Source organism: Saccopteryx leptura, chromosome 1 (genome assembly GCF_036850995.1).
Source record: "Saccopteryx leptura isolate mSacLep1 chromosome 1, mSacLep1_pri_phased_curated, whole genome shotgun sequence".
Lineage (NCBI taxonomy): Eukaryota > Metazoa > Chordata > Mammalia > Chiroptera > Emballonuridae > Saccopteryx > Saccopteryx leptura.
In genome coordinates, this window is record NC_089503.1 from 354,503,425 (window position 1) to 354,524,915 (window position 21,491).

The 21,491-nt window shown below is 38.5% G+C and overlaps 1 protein-coding gene across 1 annotated transcript in view; it reads right to left on the reverse strand.

Annotated features, from left to right (window-relative positions):
* COL19A1 (collagen type XIX alpha 1 chain) overlaps window positions 1–21,491 on the reverse strand; it is a 324,736-nt gene that overhangs the window by 39,604 nt on the left and 263,641 nt on the right. Inside the window, exons 26-40 of the mRNA XM_066359093.1 lie at window positions 21,061–21,150; window positions 20,263–20,307; window positions 19,669–19,746; window positions 17,683–17,718; window positions 17,533–17,577; window positions 17,389–17,442; window positions 16,070–16,111; window positions 12,423–12,533; window positions 12,287–12,340; window positions 11,350–11,403; window positions 6,733–6,786; window positions 5,037–5,090; window positions 2,582–2,626; window positions 134–184; window positions 1–45 (exon numbers count right to left, since the gene is read on the reverse strand). Coding sequence (XP_066215190.1) covers window positions 1–45; window positions 134–184; window positions 2,582–2,626; window positions 5,037–5,090; window positions 6,733–6,786; window positions 11,350–11,403; window positions 12,287–12,340; window positions 12,423–12,533; window positions 16,070–16,111; window positions 17,389–17,442; window positions 17,533–17,577; window positions 17,683–17,718; window positions 19,669–19,746; window positions 20,263–20,307; window positions 21,061–21,150 — 858 coding nt within the window. The remainder of the gene's footprint in view (window positions 46–133; window positions 185–2,581; window positions 2,627–5,036; window positions 5,091–6,732; window positions 6,787–11,349; window positions 11,404–12,286; window positions 12,341–12,422; window positions 12,534–16,069; window positions 16,112–17,388; window positions 17,443–17,532; window positions 17,578–17,682; window positions 17,719–19,668; window positions 19,747–20,262; window positions 20,308–21,060; window positions 21,151–21,491) is intronic.

Below are 21,491 nucleotides of genomic sequence, written 5' to 3' on the forward strand. Positions count from 1 at the left end.
AGGGGGACCAGGGGGCCCTGGATAACTGGGGACATTCACTCCTCCCTTAAAAAAAAAAGAAAAAGAAAAGATGACAAGAATTATTTTAATCCATAACTGAAAAATTATTTTATATAATTATATAAGTAAATACCTGGATTTTATATAAACTGCTCATTCCATTTCCTTCAACGAATGGCACACCCTTAGGAAAGAAACGAGACATAGAATTATTCTTTTAAGTTAATAGTTAGCATCTCTACCTTTTATCTTTTTACCAAAAGATAATCTTTCCTATTCCACTTTAGAGAGTGAGTTTAACACTAATAAGTAAACTAATACAATGTTTCTATTCTGGGTTTTTCAAAAGCCAGGATAGAGGAGAAGAGGAAAAGGAGTGTGGACCACCCTGAGCGCGCACAGGCTCAGTCCGTGGGGGTGTGATTAATGCTCAGGTTTGACAGATGAGACACTAATGCATTCAGAGGAAAATAGTATTTGTGCATTAAAATTCAGTTTCTGAATTGCCAATTTATGCTAACTGTTTACAGCTCGCTGACCTGCAGGCTATAATGCAGTACTGCTGATGAAGATGTGAATAGGGAACAATTTGGCTACTGAAAGTAATTTTTTTTCACAGTCTCTTCATACTAAATAGAAAATTAAAGCTAAATGGGGGAGATGATGTTACAACCCTACGCAGACGTTTCTACAAAAACATATTCTTTTTTTTTTTTTTTTTTTTCATTTTTCTGAAGCTGGAAACGGGGAGAGACAGTCAGACAGACTCCCGCATGCGCCCGACCGGGATCCACCCGGCACGCCCACCAGGGGCGACGCTCTGCCCACCAGGGGGCGATGCTCTGCCCATCCTGGGCGTCGCCATATTGCGACCAGAGCCACTCTAGCGCCTGGGGCAGAGGCCACAGAGCCATCCCCAGCGCCCGGGCCATCTTTGCTCCAATGGAGCCTTGGCTGCGGGAGGGGAAGAGAGAGACAGAGAGGAAAGTGCGGCGGAGGGGTGGAGAAGCAAATGGGCGCTTCTCCTGTGTGCCCTGGCCGGGAATCGAACCCGGGTCCTCCGCACGCTAGGCCGACGCTCTACCGCTGAGCCAACCGGCCAGGGCCAAAAACATATTCTTTAGAACCACGGGGAACAAGGACTTCCTGATAAACTTGGCCTGTGAATAGATAGTCCCAGAGTCACTGACATTCAAGGAAACTAATTTGAGATCTTTAAAAATCATATTTTTTTTAGCATTCAGGACACATTTGCATATGAAAATTTTAGTTAGAGTCTCTTTTATAATTTTTAAAGAAATGCTGATGCAACCAATAATCTATATTTCCCTTTTTGTGATTTCCATATTTCAGGTGCAAAGTTGAAGAAGCCATTATTTTTCACTGTTTTAGGATGATGGTGGTCAGCGGTGCCTAGTGATGGAAGGAGAAATGCTTCATTCATGTACTCCTTTATTATCTCGCTCGTTTATGTGACGATCGCTGAACATCAACTACATTTTAGTGTGCTAAGTCCTAGAAAGATGAAGGATTAATTGTGTCTGAGATTGCCCTCCAAAAGGGGGAATGTTTCTCCTTCAAAGACCACAATAACCTGTCTTGAAGAATAAATAGTTCTGGAGAATTCATGGGAAAGAGAAAGATTTCTTAAGTTCATTACACAATCTAGGTCCCTTTTCTGAGCTCAGGTTATATTTTGCTGTTCTGTCCACTAGGGAGGATTTGAGGATTTAGAGTCTCAAATGCTTTCTGCCCTGTTTCCTTGTCAAGGGAGAAGGTAAGTAAACATGAACACCAGGTTTAGGAAAACAGAGTGCAAATCCCTTCATCTGTGTGTGCAAAGCCTGCATCTGCATGAAGACCATGAACATCTCTCTGCAGTCTACCTGAAGTCGCAGAGGAATTCTGCCGCTCTGGGTGAGTTTGGCTTCTTGAACTATTCCTGTGAGGTAGAGCAGGGAAGAATCTCTGGCCTGGCCCGCAGCTCTGCTGCGATATGAGCGTGGCCCCACATGAGGGCAGACTTGCTACAGAAAGAGACTTCTCTCCACAGCCTCCCTCACAAAGTACACATCTGTCTCAATCATGAGCATAAAAACACTGATGGCTCTTGTACATTTTATTCACTAGGTGCTATATAAATAGAATTTCCTTACGTCTCAGACATCATGGACGGTAATGAACACATATAGCGTAATATCAAGTTCTTCACCAACTCATGTTGCTGGAAGGAATCTCTGTATAAAGCCCATCTATTTTCTGTGAACGAGGCTCACTGAGGTTTAACGACTTTCGCAGGGTCCCCCAGGCAGGGAGTGGAGAGTCCGGCGACATACCCAGGTCTCCTGAGTCCACAGTAAGGAGGCCTGCAGTATGTAAATCTGAGCACTTCACATGGGGAGCCCAGCTAAAGGGGAAAAACCAGGTCTCCCCAAAGCTACACTGGCTAACATTTATATTCATACAAAGAACTCAGATGACTTTTTATCCTTGAGAACATCTAATTGCAGTCAGACCTCTGAGGTATAAAAGTCTTAAGTAGACACCCATGCATTTAAGTTTTCAACCTGAAATAACTCACAGGCGGTCCAGGTGGTCCAGGTCTCCCAGGAGGTCCCTCACTGCCCTGCAAGGGATATTTAGACCAAGAATCAATGACTTAGACTTTCTACCCAGGTTTATGAGCCAGATTGTTCTTGCTCCGAGAGCTGTATTCTGAAATCAATCTGGGTTGTCATTTTGTTTCAGCCTTGCAAAGTCTTCTTTTTCAGCTTGGTGTTTCTCTCTCACCTGGAAAAACACATTTCTAGACCACAGGAAAAGTAAATGCCGTTTCCCACACCCATTCAAACTCTTACTGTGGGAGCCCCAGGGATGAAGCTGATTTTTAGATGGAGCCAGAGCACCCAGGTGTTTGCGTCCTGGACCTCTAGTGCAGCTGAATCAGCTGGGGGAACTTGGCCCTGCCCCGTGGGGGTGCAGAGCAGAGTTCCTGCAAGCAGGGGACAGGCTGTGAGATATGGGTCCCTGGGTCAGTCCTTTACTTTAGCCTCACCTCCACATTTTTATGTTTTGGAAACCAGAGGGGTCACCTGCATAATTCGAGCAAAGTAGAAAATCTCAACCTGTTTTGTGTCTGCAGGAGGAGGAACTTCTTTCACTCCCTAAATTAATTCTAGTCAGGCAGGTCCCACTGAACCGGGTGCCAGGGCTTTGGCCCTGGCCGGGTAGTTCAGTTGGTAGATCATCCTCTCAACATGCTAAAGGTTGTGGGTTTGATCCCTAGTCAGGGCTCATACAAAAGTCAACCAATGATGGCATGAATGGGTGGAGCAACAAATTGGTGTTTTGGTTTTTTTTTCTCTTCTCTGTCTGTCTGCCTCTCTTTTTCTCTCTCTAGAAACCAACAATAAAAATTTTTTTAAAAGTGGCTGTGGTTCAACACTTTAAGGAAAATGTTCTGTACAGTTTAAACACTCTGACATTCTACTTATAGGACAAGCAGAGTGAAAATGGAATTTGTACAAGATGAATTCAAGTAGAAACTTTAAAAATGGATTTCCCTTTCATTTTGAAAAAACAGAATGCTTATTGGTCCATAATAAACAGAGGTATTATAGTCCCTTTGGTGCCTTTAATAAGGTCTTTTTGTAACTTCTCTTTTAGAATCTTTTAAGTCTCTCAATATGCAGAATGATGGCAAGAAATGGTTAATTAAGAAAAGAATTCAGAGAGAGTAAAATTCCTACTTTCCAGGCTCCAAAACTTTGAGGGATTTCAGCCTGTTTCCGTAAATTGAATGAAGAATTTCATTTCAATGTCCCCATTTTTAAAGAAAAATATCACACAAACCTTTTGTTTGTATCTTCATCAATAAAAATAAACCGTAAAGTTTTTCTTGCAATGTATCCAACTGAAAATGAGTGACAATGAACATACTGTATCTTTTACCAGACTGCTCTGATGATGGCTCTCTCTCTAGGACATGTCACATTCTGCTGGCTGCTGGCAGTGTCCTTCAGAGAATAAGGTCATAGTTCTCATGAACTATGAGAGAACAACAATCAAGGAAAAATATGTGCCTATTGAAAAGGCTGCTTTTTCTGGCACAATTAGAAATTTCACCCTCGATTGTGCCCCAAAGCTCATCTCAGTGTGGAATTTCTATTAACTTCAAAAGGCAAATCTCTGACTGCTTAATTTCCATAGAGAGCAGAGAAAAAAGGCTGGTGGGGTTGGGCAAGCTCCTTGGAAAACTATCAGAAAAATATGTGTCAAGACTATCCAGAATAAGCACACTGTTCCCTTTCAAATTTTGGAGAATTCCTTTGTTCTTGGATGCCATTTTGCCCCTTGTGGACTTTTGATTTCCATTTCCCTAATCTGAATAGCTAGTCTTATTCACTCATTTGCTGACCCTGTCTGGATTCACCCTGTGGGGCCAATATAGATCCTAAACCAGGCAAACTTAGGAACTCTGTGGTCTTTCTGTCAGTCTCCTGGATTGCTGTTCCTCCCACAGCAACCCATTTGTCCAATCAGCGGCCTCCCCAGAAAACGATTTGTCCTGGTTCCTTAGTAAATTTCCCCTATGACCCTTAATAACAGACTTCAAGGTTTTCTTAACAAATCCCACAGTTATTGGAGTCCTGGTCCTGAGGACTAGTCTGCTCTCTGAAGCCCGGCACCTGTGGCTGGAACTCCTGAGGCGGATCATCTTACCGGCTCCTCTTCCGGAGGCCCCCACCCTGTACCAGCCTTCTACAGAGCTATATGCCCAGGAGCCTGGATCCAGCTCGGACTTTTGTTTTATGGCACCCGTGTCCCATGCATCTTTCCTCTAAAAACATATCTCCTATATTCATTCAGACAATTTCTGGACCCATAACCTTCCAATCCCACAATCAGAATAGCTATTCCCTGACGTCATTTCTACTTTCAGGCTTTGCTTGATGTGAGGAATCTTTCTGTAATTGGTCTCACCCTGCTCCTGCCCCAAACCCCAGTTCAAACACTAACGGGCTTTTCCTCTGTACCTTGTCACCCTTTGTTCCCGAGGGACCAGGATGTCCAGTTCTTCCCAACAAGCCCTGTAACACACAAAATAAGTTTGTTACAAAAACAACTAAGTGGCCAAAGGGTATTGAAAGTTGGTCTAAAACTGATACATTCTGAAGGTCATTTAATCCTAATTAAATCAGTCCTACAAGCTTACATTTCTGCAGGCTGATATAGCAGCTGTATCCTGCTGATAAGCTCTTGCAAGGGTAAAATTTGTATTTGTGGTTGCTTTTCACCTTGGCCAACCACATTTAATGACCTTAATTGGAACCTTTTGATACATTTAAGAATTTAGCCTTGCTGTTTAAATGGTAATTTACATAACATTATGGCTTTCTAAATGAGCTATAATTTCAGTAGTGATCAACATTTTACATACTTCAAGATGAGGCAGAATTAACAATGTGCATATTGAGTTATGCGATCTGCATTTTACCAATGGAAAGTAAAATTTAATTTGGATTCTTTTTTTGAGAATAGAGTTAGCTATAATTTTCATGGTTCCTTTCACAACTCTTTTTCTTAACTCTTAATTTTAGTCTACAATTTAAAGCCAGGTTTGTTCTACATAACTGTGGTGAATGCATAAATGATAAAATTTTAATTATGGCAAATCCATGATTCAAAACATTAAGGAACATGATTACATTCCTACTTGCGTGGTAAACATCATTTGCATAGGAACTCTAGGAAGGGAAGAGTTGGAGAAGTTAAGACTTGAGTAGGTTGCTATATTTAGCAAATAAAAACAATGTATGGGACAAACACTCTAAAAAAATGTTTTTATAAGAAATTCAAATTTAACTGTATGTCCTGTATTTTAACTGGAGAAACTGGAGTTGAGCTTTACTTTACTGAGAGATTAGATTTAGCAGGTGGAGAAGGAAGAGAGATTATATTTTAGGAAAACAGTATAATCAAAGACATGAAGGCCATAGTGTTGTGTCTGAGGGGCAGTGAAAAATGAGTAAAGTAGAGGGTATTTTAATTCATAAATAGGAATGAAAACGAATTGAATCTGATGATCCTTGGCCCATTTTTTTTTTCCTGCAGAAAATAAATTCTTAGTTTTTGGTGCTTGAGAATGTAAGGGTATATAACCATCTAAATCTCTTCCAAAAGTTAATGCCAAAAAATTATGACTAAAAACTGGACTGTTCTTTAACATCCAACTTCTATTCAAATAGCCTAGCTCAGTGGTCGGCAAACTGCAGCTCGCGAGCCACATGCGGCTCTTTGGCCCCTTGAGTGTGGCTCTTCCACAAAATACCACATGCTGGCAAAACCAGCTTAGGAGTACCCTAATTAAGTTAATAACAATGTACCTACCTATATAGTTTAAGTTTAAAAAATTTGGCTCTCAAAAGAAATTTCAATCGTTGTACCGTTGATATTTGGCTCTGTTGACTAATAAGTTTGCCAACCACTGGCCTAGCTTAATCACAGATTGACTTCCAGCCTGGTAGAATTCTGATGAGAAATCTCCACAACCCTGAGCAACCTGAAGTAATGCTAAATGAAAATCTGAGCTGGAAGATGCTATTTTTCTAGGCCACAGCTGGACGGTCTGCATAAAAGCACAGAGAACAAAAAGCAATGAGAAATATGAGTTCACCTCTTATCATTCCAGCAGATACAAACTATAAGCAGCACAGTTTAGCAACTACTTACAGGCGGTCCAGTCGGGCCCGGGGCACCTGGAATGCCTGGAATTCCTTGAGGACCCTGGAAGAGAGAGTTGCGAACCATAAAGTCTATTATATCATCGAAAACAAGGCATTTTAGTTCATCAAATATTTTGACTATTGAAAATTAAACATCTATGTTGACTAATCCAAAGACAGGATATACACTGTATTACAAATACCCATTTTCAAAGAGTAAGGATGGTGAGCTTAAATGCTGTGACATGGAATCGGCAACGACCATAATTTAATGTGTCTGGTGAATCATAGAGTATGTCTGACCTCATAGAGCCACCCATCAACAATAGCATCACTGAGAACCCAGCACTACTAAAGCATGGAAATACTAATTTCAGATTGGCAGAACACCAGCAAAGAAATATATGATTACACTGATACTTCACTCAGCTAGTGGAAACATGAAATATATTTTATGACATAATATGTAGTTTAGTTGGCCAGTTCATTATAAGAAGAAATCTGGCTCATTGGTGAATTTAAATTTGGAACCCTTTAATAGCTTAAGCATAAAAGTGAATGGAGCTCCCATTCCTCGCCTCCTTGGATTTGTGGAATAATTCTCATTATACTGGATGGGGTTTAAGGTGCTGATACATTTATGCATTCAAGGAAGAATTGGCAAGATTCACTGGTTACTTGGGTAATTAATTTTGTTATTTTACCAAGTACACCAACAACAGAATATTAGTTAAGTTACATAAAAACCATAATATGAAACATTTTGCAGATATTAAAAACATATTTAGACAATCTATTGGGTAATATGGAAAACTAAGTAGCAAAATGTTACACAGAGTAGGGTCCAAATTATTTTTAAAAATTATAAATGCACTGTATAAAGGACGAGAACAATAAATAGAGGTTCATCATGCCTTATGTGGAAACTTTAGTACCAGATGTGTTTCAGATTTCAGAATTTTCAGATTTTTTAGTAAAGGTAACATAGCGCTCATACCGGACATTATGTAACACTTTTGATGGTATGCAGGCAGCATTGTCAAACAAACATACAAATACTTCTGTAGCGAAACATATGGTATTCTAACTAAGTAGGACAAACAGCCCAGTTCCATGTGAGTTCAGGTCAGATTTTGCTGCCAAATGAATTTGACACAAACTTGAAAAAAATGTCCAGGGTTTTCAGAGGCTTTTGAGCTTTGGAATAGTAGAGAGGAGCTGTGGACTGTAATAACACTATTGCCAACACTTCTTCCTGGGCAGGGCAAGCAGAAATAACTGCCATTTTTTGGTGTTGTTGTTCTTGTGTGTGTGTTTTTACTTTTTAAGTGTTTCTGTGTATTGTCTAAATTTTCTATAATAAACTTAGATGACTTCTAAATCAGAAAAATATACCTTTAAAAATATCCTTTTGTTATTTTAGATAACTATATACTGCATGAAGTTTTAGATTAAATGGTTTTACTCCTTTTGGATTGAATTATTTTTACTGAGTAATATTTTTTATATTGCCAAAACATTCATTGTTATAATAAAATTCCTTTACCTTTTACTGTGATAAAATATGTGTTTTTACTTCAGGTTTCTTCATGTGGTATGATGTGAATAAATGCTGGAAAGAACTTTCCTTAAAGATGCTGAAATTTCTCATGTAATAAGAGGCAGGTAAAATCTTATGTATATTCAGGTTAAAGAAAGTGAATATATTCTTCTTTTTTCAAGATGATATCATCCTCACTGGCAATGCTGTGTGTGTGAGTGTGTGTGTGTGTGCACATGTCCATGTGTGTGTACATCTGAATGGTATGCATTAGGATATTGAATCGGCTCTTTTTATTCCCCCACCATTAACTTGCTTACAGGTGTATATGTGGAAAGAAAACTTTCCTTTGGGAATAGTACCTCTCAATATCTGGAGAGTATAAACACTATACCACAAATTGCTCTATCTCAAAATACCCACATGTTCATAAAATTCTCTATATACATGCATAAATTATGCATGTACATATGTATTCCTTTTTTGCTACTTTTAGTTTTAAGACCAAATCAATCTAGAGGTGCTTAGTGAGTCTTTAGGTAGTCTAATTTATAAGCGTGGGACTCATTAACCTTTGATGACCACATTAAACTTTAAAATAAACCTCAGTTCATAAATAAAAAAAAAATTCTCAGCGGTCTTTTTCTGAACAAACTGAAATTTAGTAGTAAGGGTAAAAGTTACTACAGATGCATAAAGGGCAATAAGATAATTTTAGAAGACAAGTTGGTCATTAAAGAAGATGAACAGATGAAAGAGTAGAACAGCCAATTTAGCCTAGAGTGTCAAGCTAAAATGCAAATTAAAATTTATTGCATAGATACTCAGGGACCACTAAGTTCTTTCCCTGCTCTGATCTTTTGGTTTTGCAAGTTCTGGCTCAGTTACTACCATGAACATTTATTTATTTGTTGTGATGATTTATGACTGACAATATTTTCATGTCCTACTTATCAATTATTATCCTGAGATATTGTAGGAAAGCCTATATTCCAAGCAAGGACTTTTTCTAACAGGTATGTTCTATTAGCAACTCACGTTTCTACCTTGAGTTGTGAAACACTATCTTCAAAAAATGTAGAGGATAACGTCACTTTTCTAAGAGCAATAAAGAAACAGGCAATTCCTCTCTCTAAATCCCCAGATGGATTAGATTGAAGACATAATAATTAGAAGTCCTCAAAGAGAGAAGCTGTCCCTCTCTTTCTTTCCTACTAAGAGTAGAACAGACATTTGAGATTTGGTAGTATTAGATATTATTTACATATTAAAAATAGTATAGTGTATTAGCCAGGTGGAAATGCATATAGTCTTGGTCAGTTTCATTCACTTGAGTCAACAAATTCTAATTTCAGATAGTCTATGAGTCCAAGTAGAAGACCTGATGATTTACTACTTCCCATCTATCTGAGAGGCAAAGGCTGCATTGCCACTTTGCTCCCAAAGTGGTCCAACTAAACTAGTATATTACTTTAGGTTCATTCATAGTTGTGTGATGTGAAAAAACAACTGAAAAGACTCTCCTTTTTTTTTTTTGTTTAACATTAAGTTCTGTATTTTATTTTTGATCTATTTGAATTAAATACTAATTATAATCTGCACAATAAATTGGATGGTTATAAGGTATGTCATTTGATAATGAAGAGAATGGTCTTATAGAAAATTATATTTTCTTCTTTCCTTTTTTTCAAAAATAAATTTATTATTAATTTTAATAGGGTGACATTGATAAGACTCTCCTTCTTAACTTGGAATTCCCTATGTAATAACAGTCTTGTGAAAAATTTGTGTACTCTGTGTTAAAGAATCCATCAGGTGTACTTAAGGAAGAACACATAAGATAGTTGAGGAATGATAACAATGAATTTCATTTCACCAAGAGGACAAAGCATCTTGTTAAATCAATAAAAATTAATCTCTAATAAATTTAACTTAGAGTCACTTATAAAGAAACCTGAATTCCAATTATTTCTTGGTCTTTTTGTGATTACCTTCTCAATTGCCTCTAAAGCCCACCTCTTGAACTAGGTGGTTAAAAGCTGTTAGATTATTAAAATCAGATGTTGTGCTTGTATTTCAGTGAAACTTTCCACGGAGCATGAACAAGCAAAAGCTCAATACGTCTTATTTATTTTGAAAGTAAAATGCTTTTAAAGTTTTATTTATGAATGAAAATAAATATTACATTTCTTCATTCTTCATTTTTAACTTGGAAAAAAATCAAGAGCCAATTCTCAATCTTCTAAAATAGAATCAATATTAATGAAAAACAGCAACACGCTATGATAATTTATAATGTGAAATATAACTCTAACACAAAGAATAGATCTCCACTTCATATTGTGATGATTTTCTGCACTAACATCAAGGTTAATATATGCCAGATGGCTTACTTACTTTCATTAAGAATTATTAGTATCAAAACTGTTTAAACTAACCACAATTCATCATCCTAATTGGTTTTTCTAAGAGTTAATGTGAATTATGCAGGAAAAGAATGATATCCTAAGCATCACCATGGCTTAGAGTCAGAAAATTATACCATCATCTCAAAAGCACATTTGACTTTGAACAGGGGGTGGGCAGCTGGTTTAAGCTTGTCCAACCAAGTCTTTTTCTCCCAAGAGTTTGAAAGTTGAGCAGAGACACTGACAAACCAAGGTCACTGAGGGTAAGTCGTGTTACAGCAGAGTCCCAGGGAAGGTCTGCTGAGTTCTGGCTGTTCTGATCTCGAGGCTGGTTGTTAACTACTCTTTAAATTCTACTATCAAGACTGGGATATTTGTCAGTGAATCCCCCCTTCTCTAATCCCTTTCTTTTATTTTGAGAGAGCTGGAATGAAAATAGACACCTAGTAACTGATATCTTTGTCAACTTTGTGCTTTAATTTCCTGTCTCAAACACTGGACCATTGTTAATAAATCTATGCATATTATCATTTAAATGTGTTAACATTTGAAAATACATGTCTTTGTTTTTCTTTGCCTTAGCATTAGCCACAAGCTCTAGAAAAACTGATGTCTTTCTGTTGTTGAGTTACATAAAGAGAATAAATAGGACTATTATCAGAGAATAATCTTTTACCTCATCGCCTTTCTCGCCAGGTATCCCAGGGTAACCCCGTTCTCCTTTGCTTCCCTAAAAAAACAATACAGTCAGCTAGCATACTCAATCATGTTTGTCATCTTTTGAAACAATGACAATATCTCTTCTCAGGCCATGTAATTTGGGCAGAGTTAGGGAACACATAAATGACATTTGCAAATGGATTTACACCAATTTCCCAAAAATACTCTTGTAAAAAGTAGTGTATTTTAAAATGGGTTTCCTTTTTGCACACTGAACTGGAGGCAGTGGTGGGATTTAGCCGGTTTGCACTGGTTCAGCAGATCCGATACCTACTTTTTTGTTGAGTTTGGAGAACCAGTTGTTAAAATGGCAGTTATCATCAGGGTTCTCTCTATGGTGGGCATCTGGGCAGCCACCCAATGTGGAAATCACAAATTTACATTTCTTATTCTTTTTTAACATTCATCTACGCAACAGTGTATTCTAAGTGCCTGTAGTAATGGTCATTCCGTTCATAGGTGAAAAAAATTTGACAGAACTATGCTTGTAATATTTATTTATTCATTTCATAAGACTTATTATACCCTTAATGAAATACTACATTTTAATTCTCTTGTATTTGTTACTTCAGTAAACAAACATATAATGTAATGAAAAAAATTGCCAAACAACCAGGGGGTGACAACTTATATTATTTTTTTGGGTCAGGTATTATTTAATATTTTGTCATTAATATTTAAAATTCTTCCTTAAAACATAATCTAGTTTTGTATACCTCTTTTATTGTTCTTATTTAAGTATTATATACATGAAATAATGCACTACTTTTCAGTATATCATTTTTTTTTATACTTAAGGGAGTCATTAGGGCAGAGAACCGGTTGTTAAATTATTTGAACCCCACCACTGCGTGGAGGTCACACTAAGGACAGTAAAGAAGAAACTTCCTTACCTTCGGCCCCTCTCTTCCTGGGATTCCTGGAGGACCCCGCTGTCCTGTGTCACCCTAGAGGACAGGGCAGTAACAGATCTGAGAGAAGGCACTGTGTGTCACCTGCAAGGCCCTCGATGTCCAGAGGCCTCCTTACCTTCCGGGCTGTGGAATCGTACTTCCCGGGCTCGCCGGCGCCTCCTTCTTCCCCTTTGCTGCTTTTCAGCCCAGGGACACTGGTTTGGGCTTGGCAGTTGCCACAAAAGTTCTAATGAGTATAAAGAGAAGGTGCCTGAGAGATTCATCCAGGGCATCTATAAAAGTGAGGTTCGATCACATTTAAAGCTCTATTTGAACTTTTCTCGAGGGATAAGAGACAGAGCAATTGCTATGTCACTACTTTTAGAAACTGAATTTCTCCAATTTGAAAAGACTATGTTTTGTGGGGTGAAAACGACTTAAAAACCCAGTCAATGATACCCGTTTATGATACTGACAGACTTCTAAGAGAACACGTCTTTGATGATATTTAAATGGAAAACTCTAAATAAACAGGGAAAAGACATATAAATCAAAACACAGACTGAATTTCAATTGCTTAGCAGCCTGTTTCAAAAGAGCGGTGATAGTGAAGTTTGGAATAACTAGAATGATCACAGAGTTCATACAACCAATAGCACAAAGCCTGAAAAGAGGAAGAAAGAGAAAGCTGTGAAGGAAGGATTTTTCTTTCTGAGATCAAAATTAGTTGGAGAACTCTACACACAACTTACCACCATTTTATTTGTCAGTGGAAGCACTCATGTGAGAAATAATTACTTGAGTGACTTGGCCTTGACTTCTGTGTCAAATCCAAGCACAGATAGGAAATCTAAGTGGAATTACCTTTCCATCGCCTTCTCTGTAACCTTTAGCTGATCTGGAAAGACTTAAATTTAAGTGTCTGAGTTCACAAGATAAACTTCTTATCACATAGCCAAAGAAGAAGTGTCTGTGAAAAGCCCCCAAAGGCTTATTTTTAAATAAATTGTTAAATAAAAATATGATCAGGAAAGGAACAGAATAGGGATCACTGAATGGCGAAGAATGCTTTTAGTCTTAACAATCGACAGGAGGTAGGACAATAAAAGCCTCTAGCTTTTCATTCTTTTCACCAAAGGGAAGAATCTTGAAACACAAAAGAGAAACACAGCTTGCAGTTGTTGAAGTTAGCAAAATATTTGCCCATGGCTATTAAAGTTCAATATTTTTGACTCAGTAAATATCAGCATAAATCTGATTTCCACAAATATGCCCCTAATGCAATTTGTATAAAAAGAAGTGCAGGACTGAGGAGTTCTCTTCACGGTAGTCCTTCGTAGAGCTGGGGTATGTAAAAGGGAATGAAAGTGTTCAATGTTTCTCAAACTAATTTTACCACAGAATCTCTTCACAGAGCTGTGTTGGTAGATGGTTAAAAAATACATATAGAATTGTAGACTACTACTTAAGTATATGAAAAACCATGAGGAGAGATGCCTGAGGACTTCAGAGAACCAGAAAGTTGTTCATATTTTAAAAAGTACAAAAGAGATGAACTACTATATCTTGTAGACACATGTATAAATGCGGCATATCAATACAGGGCAAAGCCTTGGCATTTCAGTACACAACAACATTTCAGAATGGATTATTCGATTACTTGAATAGTAAATAAAGACAGTCCTGGTCCCTCACCCTGTCAGAACCTATTTATTATTCAAGATTATTTAAATAAAATTTAAAAAATGGTCATCACTACGAGTCAATAGAACTTTCTGAGTCATTTAAAACTGATTTCTCTTTTTTTCTTTTAAGTTTAGAGTTACCAGAATGGTAAATTAAGAAAAATTAGATTTCATTAAGCTTCTTGACAGAATGTCTTAAGATTTTCTTATGAGGAGAATAAGCACGCACGGATTCTTAGCCAGTATACAATCTTATTCAAAGAGGAATGAAACACAGATGAACGTAGAGCATTGTTTTTGATGGGGTATCATTTGGGCCTGGAATGATTTGAGTTTTTTCAGTACTTTAATCAAAGATATTTTTGAAAACAGAGAGCAGCATGATCTCGTTTGCTAAAGACTCAAAATGTGTTGGGTAACAGGATCAGGGTTTAACCTGGCATTACTAAGTTGGCCTAACAGATCCATTCCCCGATCTAAATTCCTGTACTAGACTGCTTTGAGGAACCACAGGCCTTCCTATTCTATTGAATACAGTTTCTTGGGACTATCAGTCAAGATGTCCTGCCCATCACTTTCCAATCAGCTCTCCTGGGTCTCAGAACCTCAATTGAGATGCTAGGACTGGAACAATGGCAGAGAATACTCATAAGAGGGATGCGGCCCTGATGAAACTGTCCACTTTTGAGACCCTTGGAGTCCTGGGCCCTCACCCTGTCAGAACCTATTCACATAGTCTTTCTGTGTATTCTGTGAGCCAGCCCGTATTCTATCAAGATAGTCATTTCTGTTAAGTGCATAAAAATTTTATCCTTAGCGTAAAGAACCCCAAGTCTTTAGGAATGATATAACACAATGCTGCTACTTCCAACACTACTGCTCGTGTGAAGAACCTAAGGCCATGTCTGAGTCACTTAACTGCCCAGAACTTCAGTCTATCAGCTACAGAAATGGGGACACTACCACAGCCTAACTCAGAGAATTGCTGGGAAATTAAGTGAGATGACAGAGTAAAGCCGCACATTGCCTGCCATGCAACTACAATTCAGCAAATATAAGATCTTCCTGAAACTCCGTAAGTATTCTTTTCAGACTTATAAGAAAATGCTGGCTTTTGAAAGTCTTAAAATATATATATTCTTTTTCATATATCTATTCTCAAAACTTGAATCACCTAACAAATACGTATACTAGAATTCCTGAGTCTTCTGAATTCAACAAATATTCCTGCCTGCCTACTATGATGTAAGTCATTTTTTCAAAACATTGGGCAAATACTAGAGATATAAAATAAATCATGCATATATACATATAGCCTAAACACATGTGTGTATACATCTAGACACTGTCCATTCATACACAGACAGATAAAACCCATAAGATTTGAATATAATGTAAAGAGACAGATTTTCATCTGGTTTTACTCAAACTTAGCATATCATGAAGAAACATGTAAATACATAGTATTATGGATATCCCATTATTATTATTCTTCCCCTATCTGTTTTACAAATAAAACAATGGGAATATTAGAGAAAAAAATGGTAGCAAGATTTATTCTCTATGAGATGTAAATAAGGCATAGTTTTTATTTAACAGAGTAACAGGTGTTAGGGCAATTGTTGGCTTTGAATTTTAGAGTTTATTTTGTAAAATCCCATGACATCAAATCTCATCCTTATAAGCTAGCTGTTTTTTGAGTAGCACCGTTTTTCATCCTGGGACTGGTCAGCGCAGATACAGAGAGAAGGATTAGCTTTCTCAGTACTGACCCAGATGAATAAACACCCATTAAGAGGGAGAATGATCTACTCATGGGAGTTGGTGATAGGATTCCTACCCTGTAGCTTATCACAGAACTACCATCTTTCTCCTCCCCTGACCCTCTACACCCAAAATGAGAGGATGGTAATGAAAAATAGAGTAGAGGAATTAGTATAAAGGGCACAACATACATTAAAATATGCATTCCTTTTTCTACCTTATAGATATAGAATTTTAGTTCAGGCTAAGCAATTAACCCAATTTTTGGTAAAGATTTCCTTTCTGATATTTTCCTGAAAATTAACACATAATTTCTTACATAGCAACAAAGTACCTTGAGCAAAACACCGATGTCTCCCAAGAGAGGAAGTGCAATCTGGTTGAGAAAGAAACAAATACACGCATGTGTTCATCTATAGGCACATGATACAATACACACAACACACTAGGCGTTTCTGAGAAGTAGTCATTACTCCTCTACTATGAACACTCAAACATGTGCATATTACTGCTTTGATTCTGCATCTCTATTTCATATTTTTATGACCATGGCAACCTTTAAATGAACCCCAATATATTATTGGTTTTATACTTGTCTTAGCCAAAAGGCCAAGAAGCAACTTATTGTTAGTTTTAAATAATACATAAAGGTAAATCATTTATTTAAAGAAAATCACTCCCCTGCTGGGCACATTATCAGGATGTTGAGAAATATAAAAAACATGGGATGAGTTTTCCTTTAAGTTCTTTCTCACCAAGGTTCAAAAGAGCCGTAGGTAGGTGGCTTAACTGAGGTGCAAGACAGATACAGGAGGAATTTGGGCCTCATGTCTTAAATTGTCCTTTCAGAGACACTGAAAACCCAAGTAACACTTTACAAGATTCCCAGGTGATGCACCATGATTCACTCAGTGGCAGGTTACAGTATGGCCGAAATATGCCTCTGCATGTAGCTTATAAAGGCACAGAAGGTCCACCAGTGTGGGAAGTGGAAGGATTTGTGAGGCTTAGAACTGAGAGGCCAGATTTGGATTTTATTATACAAAACTCTTAATACAATATCGTGTACCATATGGCTTCTTAAATTATAACTGCTGATTCTGAAGCTATTTAAAGGAATTTCACAATCGCTCGAAGCAAGGTTTAACCTAAAATAAAACGTTGGAATACTCATTTAGTGCCTAAACTCATTTTATAAGAGCCTACTCAAGCCACTTTTTGTAACTTAATCACTTCAGTATTTTAACGCCACAGAATCAATGGATATGTACCATATTGTAAGTACCTTACCTGCAAACTTCCATTTGGAGAAATGAAATTCATTTAGTCACCAGCATTAGAAAAAATAGAAATCGTGGCTATATATTTTAAACTCAATTTTCCATGGGATTGAGACATTATATGCCAAGGCTCAGACTCAGGCAAAATTGTACGGCTGAATTATACCCTTAGGAAATAAGTATTCATCACACACACAAAAGAATGCTGACACAGCTTGAATTTGTTTTTCCCCTCTACAAAATAATGGGGACAAACAAAATCACCAAACAGTTCCCGAGCATTCGAATTAGTTTGGACAGCAAAACCTGCTTGGTTGGCTGTTTGCTTCTGGGTGTATTAAAGATACATAAATCAAGTGGTCTGTCGACATACCGGGTCACCTGGGGGGCCGGGCAGACCTGGCTTTCCGTCCCTCCCTGGAGCTCCCTGAAAACAGAAACATGTTTATATTTTGGCGCAGTGACAGAGGTGCACATCAAAACAGGTGGTGGTAGGGTAGGTCAAGACTGTCCTTACATCATTCCCTGGAGATCCTGGCGATCCAGGGAGACCACGAGGACCCTGGAAAAGGGGGAAACAGTTACTTATGAGGACAGTCTGTCAGTAATTTCCCCCAAGGAAGCAAGCTGGATTTGCTGTACCAAGAAACTTAGCTAAGTAGCTTACCTGAATGCCTGGCTCTCCAGGTGGTCCTTGGGAGCCCTATAGAATAAGATCCAGTGATCAGAATTCTGCCAGGAATAAAGGGCTAAGAACTGCCATGGACTTAGTGGAACAACAGGGCTTGCTGACACGCACACTCTAAAACCTCTCTGCAAAGTCAGTCAAGACTTTGGCATGCCAGGTAAACATTTAATTAGCTACCTGTCGCTAGAAACATCGTTGTGACTTTGCTTAGGCACCTGGGTGTCTCTCTTAGTGTATCATCCGTCCCTGTACTTTCAAGAATGCACAGACAATGCATCCGAATTCCACCTACTCAGAAACTGACCGCCTACGGGGCATCGGATCAGGGCTTCCTTCTCTTCCACTTTCTACTTTGGGTCATTTCTCTGTTTGAAGATATTTCTGGTATATGACCGTGGACCCCTGAATGAGGATTGACAACCCCAGTGAGTGAAGAGCTGGGTTCTCGGCAGCTGGCGTCTGTGACTGCTCATAGACCCATCCTCTCTTATTTTATAAATCAATATTCATGCCACTGTCATTATTGCAAAAGCTACTTTTGCTCCCTTTCTATTACACCATGTTCTTCAGTTATTATTTTCTATTTATTGCTTCAACTTCCTCCACTCCCCTAATAATGTTCTGGTCTCCTTTATTTTTTCTCCCATCTCCAATGGTCTTTTATATTCTTTCCCTGGAAAAGTCAAACACCAGTCACATACAATGTAGCCTTTCATTATTTACATCTTCTTTTAGTTCTAATGATAACTTCATTACAAGACCAATTTCTCACATGAATGGCATTAAAATAAGTATGTGTTTCCACTTTTCTTGTTCTAAAATCTTTATGTTTTTAATAGCAAGTAAAAAGCTTTATTGCTTATTACTATTTAGTCAACAAGTATTCATACAGTAGTCATTATTATCAGGCATTGTCCTTATAAAGCTAAAACATGTCAAAAAACTATCTATTCTTTGTCTTAACTATCAAAAACAACTTCTAGTCTCTCTTCTTTAAGATAAGGCTTAGATATTTTGGATATCATTCTATTCATACATACTCCATTCATTTTAATTATTCACTTTTTATTTTATTCTCCAAAGACTTGACTGGGGGTGGGGTTGAACACACTATTATGATGTACAGAGATGTGTTGTAGAATTGGGCACCTGAAACCTGTATAATTATGTTAACCAATGATACCCCAACAAATTCAATTTAAAAAGAATAAAAATTATTGTCTGACCAGGTGGTGGTGCTGTGAATAGAATGACAGCTTGGGACGCAGAGGACCCAGGTTTGAAACCCTGAGGTCACCAGCCTGAATGTGGGTCACCAGCTTGAGCATGGGGTTGCTGGCTTGCATGTGGTATCACAGACATGACCCCATCCGTGGTCTCTGGTTTGAAGCCCAAGGTCACCGGTATGAGCAAGAGGTCACTGGCTCAGCTGTAGCCCCCAGATCAAGGCATATATGAGAAAGCAATCAATGAACAACTACAGTGCCGCAACAAATAATTGATGCTTCTCATCTCTCTCCCTTCCTGTCTATCCCTATCTGTCCTTCTCTCTGTCTCTGTCTCCCATAAAAAAAAGAATAAAAATTATTTAAAACTTAAAAAGGTAAAAACAAACAGAAAATCCACCAAATAGTAATATATAATTACCAAATATTAGGTACTCTTTAATCTTATAAACATTCACTTGTACTTTTAATATATAGAACGGAAGAATAAAAGAGTAAACAACTGCTTCTATTCCAAAGTCTGTGTGAGACCAGCCTCTGCAGTTCCATCGGCAGTGAGTCTGCTCTGTGCTCAGTGATGTCACTTCAGTGCCCTTTCATGTTTTCCCTCTGACTAGTGGTTATTGGTATTTTCTCCTCAGATCATTCTATTCTTTTCTCTTTTTCAAGTTTTTGCTGGATTTTATTTCATAACACTGGAATCAACAAAGTTCCAAAATCTCATGTAAATTTCACTTACCGTTGGGCCCGGGATTCCCGCCCCTGCTGGGCCTGTGTCACCAGGGGCACCGTGGACACCTGGGAGTCCTCTTTCCCCCTATGAAGCGAGATGCTTCTGTGAGTGCAAGGCTCAAGGGATGTGAATTTCTGGCTCTATTTTGTTAGTTATTAACTCCTTAAAAATTGCAATATTTGCCCTGGCCGGTTGGCTCAGCGGTAGAGCGTCGGCCTGGCGTGCGGGGGACCCAGGTTCGATTCCCGGCCAGGGCACATAGGAGAAGCACCCATTTGCTTCTCCACCCCCACTCCCTCCTTCCTCTCTGTCTCTCTCTTCCCCTCCCGCAGCCAGGGCTCCATTGGAGCAAAAGATGGCCCGGGCGCTGGGGATGGCTCCTTGGCCTCTGCCCCAGGCGCTAGAGTGGCTCTGGTCGCGGCAGAGCGACGCCCCGGAGGGGCAGAGCATCGCCCCCTGGTGGGCAGAGTGTCGCCCCTGGTGGGCGTGCCGGGTGGATCCCGATCGGGCGCATGCGGGAGTCTGTCTGACTGTCTCTCCCCGTTTCCAGCTTCAGAAAAATACAGGAAAAAAAAATTGCAAATTGCAATATTTTTCTACCTTTGGCCCACGTGGACCAGGTGATCCAGGATTTCCATCTAATCCCTAAAAGAAAAAAAAAAAAAAAAGGAGGTGAATACATTTTTTTTTCTAAAATGGTTATAAACATTTAGAAAACAAAACTCAAAAATGTTATATTTTTTTGTTTGCTTGAATAAACAAAAGCATAAACATAGAATAAAAGTTTCACTAGGTTATGGGTTTTGTACAGTTACAGTAAAATGTGTTTTCATCTTTCAAAGAAGCCATCTGATATTGATAACTGTTTATTACTATTAATACAACTGTCAAAGGCAATGAGAAAAATGCATATAAAACAGGCATATTGGCTATTTAGATTTTTCCAGCTAACCAGTTTTCTATGTCCTGGAAATAGCCTGGACTACAAGGGCCTTCACTTCAAATGACCACCATGGCTACACCTGCTGATTTCTTAGAAAGGAAACTTCAGGCAGTGCCTGTTTTAACACAGTGTCCTAGGAAGGTTTACAGTTAAAACTAGTGTTCCTTCCTAGGATCCACAGTTCCCTAAAGAATCTATGGCTTCCGCAGAAAGGGCCTCCAGATCTTCCAAAAAGGGCTGTAAAACGCACACGTCTGTGTGTTTTCTTCAGAAGAGAAACCTTTGCTTGCATCAAATTCCCGAAGGGACTAGATCTCCCATCTGAAGAATAAGATGAATATTTATTTTTCTGCAGACCTAAAGAAAATCCTATACTTGTGATCTGAAACTGGGAACACACAAATGATAATTAACAATCTTTCAAGGGTAATATTAGTACGAGGGCTGGTACTTACTGGTTCTCCTGGCAGGCTTTTCCCTGGAGGGCCGGTCTCACCTTTTGGACCTGGAAACCCAGGAGGGCCTCTCATCCCACCTGGATCTCCCTGAAGAAAACACGGTAATAGTCTTACTTCATTGCTTAGGTTCATGATGGGAGGCGTGGAGGCAGCAGTTTCCATGGGTTTAAGCTGTCATTACAGCCAGTCAAACTTCATTCTCTCATTCATTCATTCATTCATTCATTCATTCATTCATTCATCAATATTTACTAAGTGCCTAATTCATGCCAGGCACTGTTCTAGTTACCTTAAATGCATTTAGATTTTATAGTGAGTTATGTTAACAATATGCATATGTATAAATCTATTTATACTAAGGTCATGTAGTCATAAAGTTCTTGAGCTGATCTTTATGTTTTTCTAAGTTAGTCCCTAGTAATGGTTCA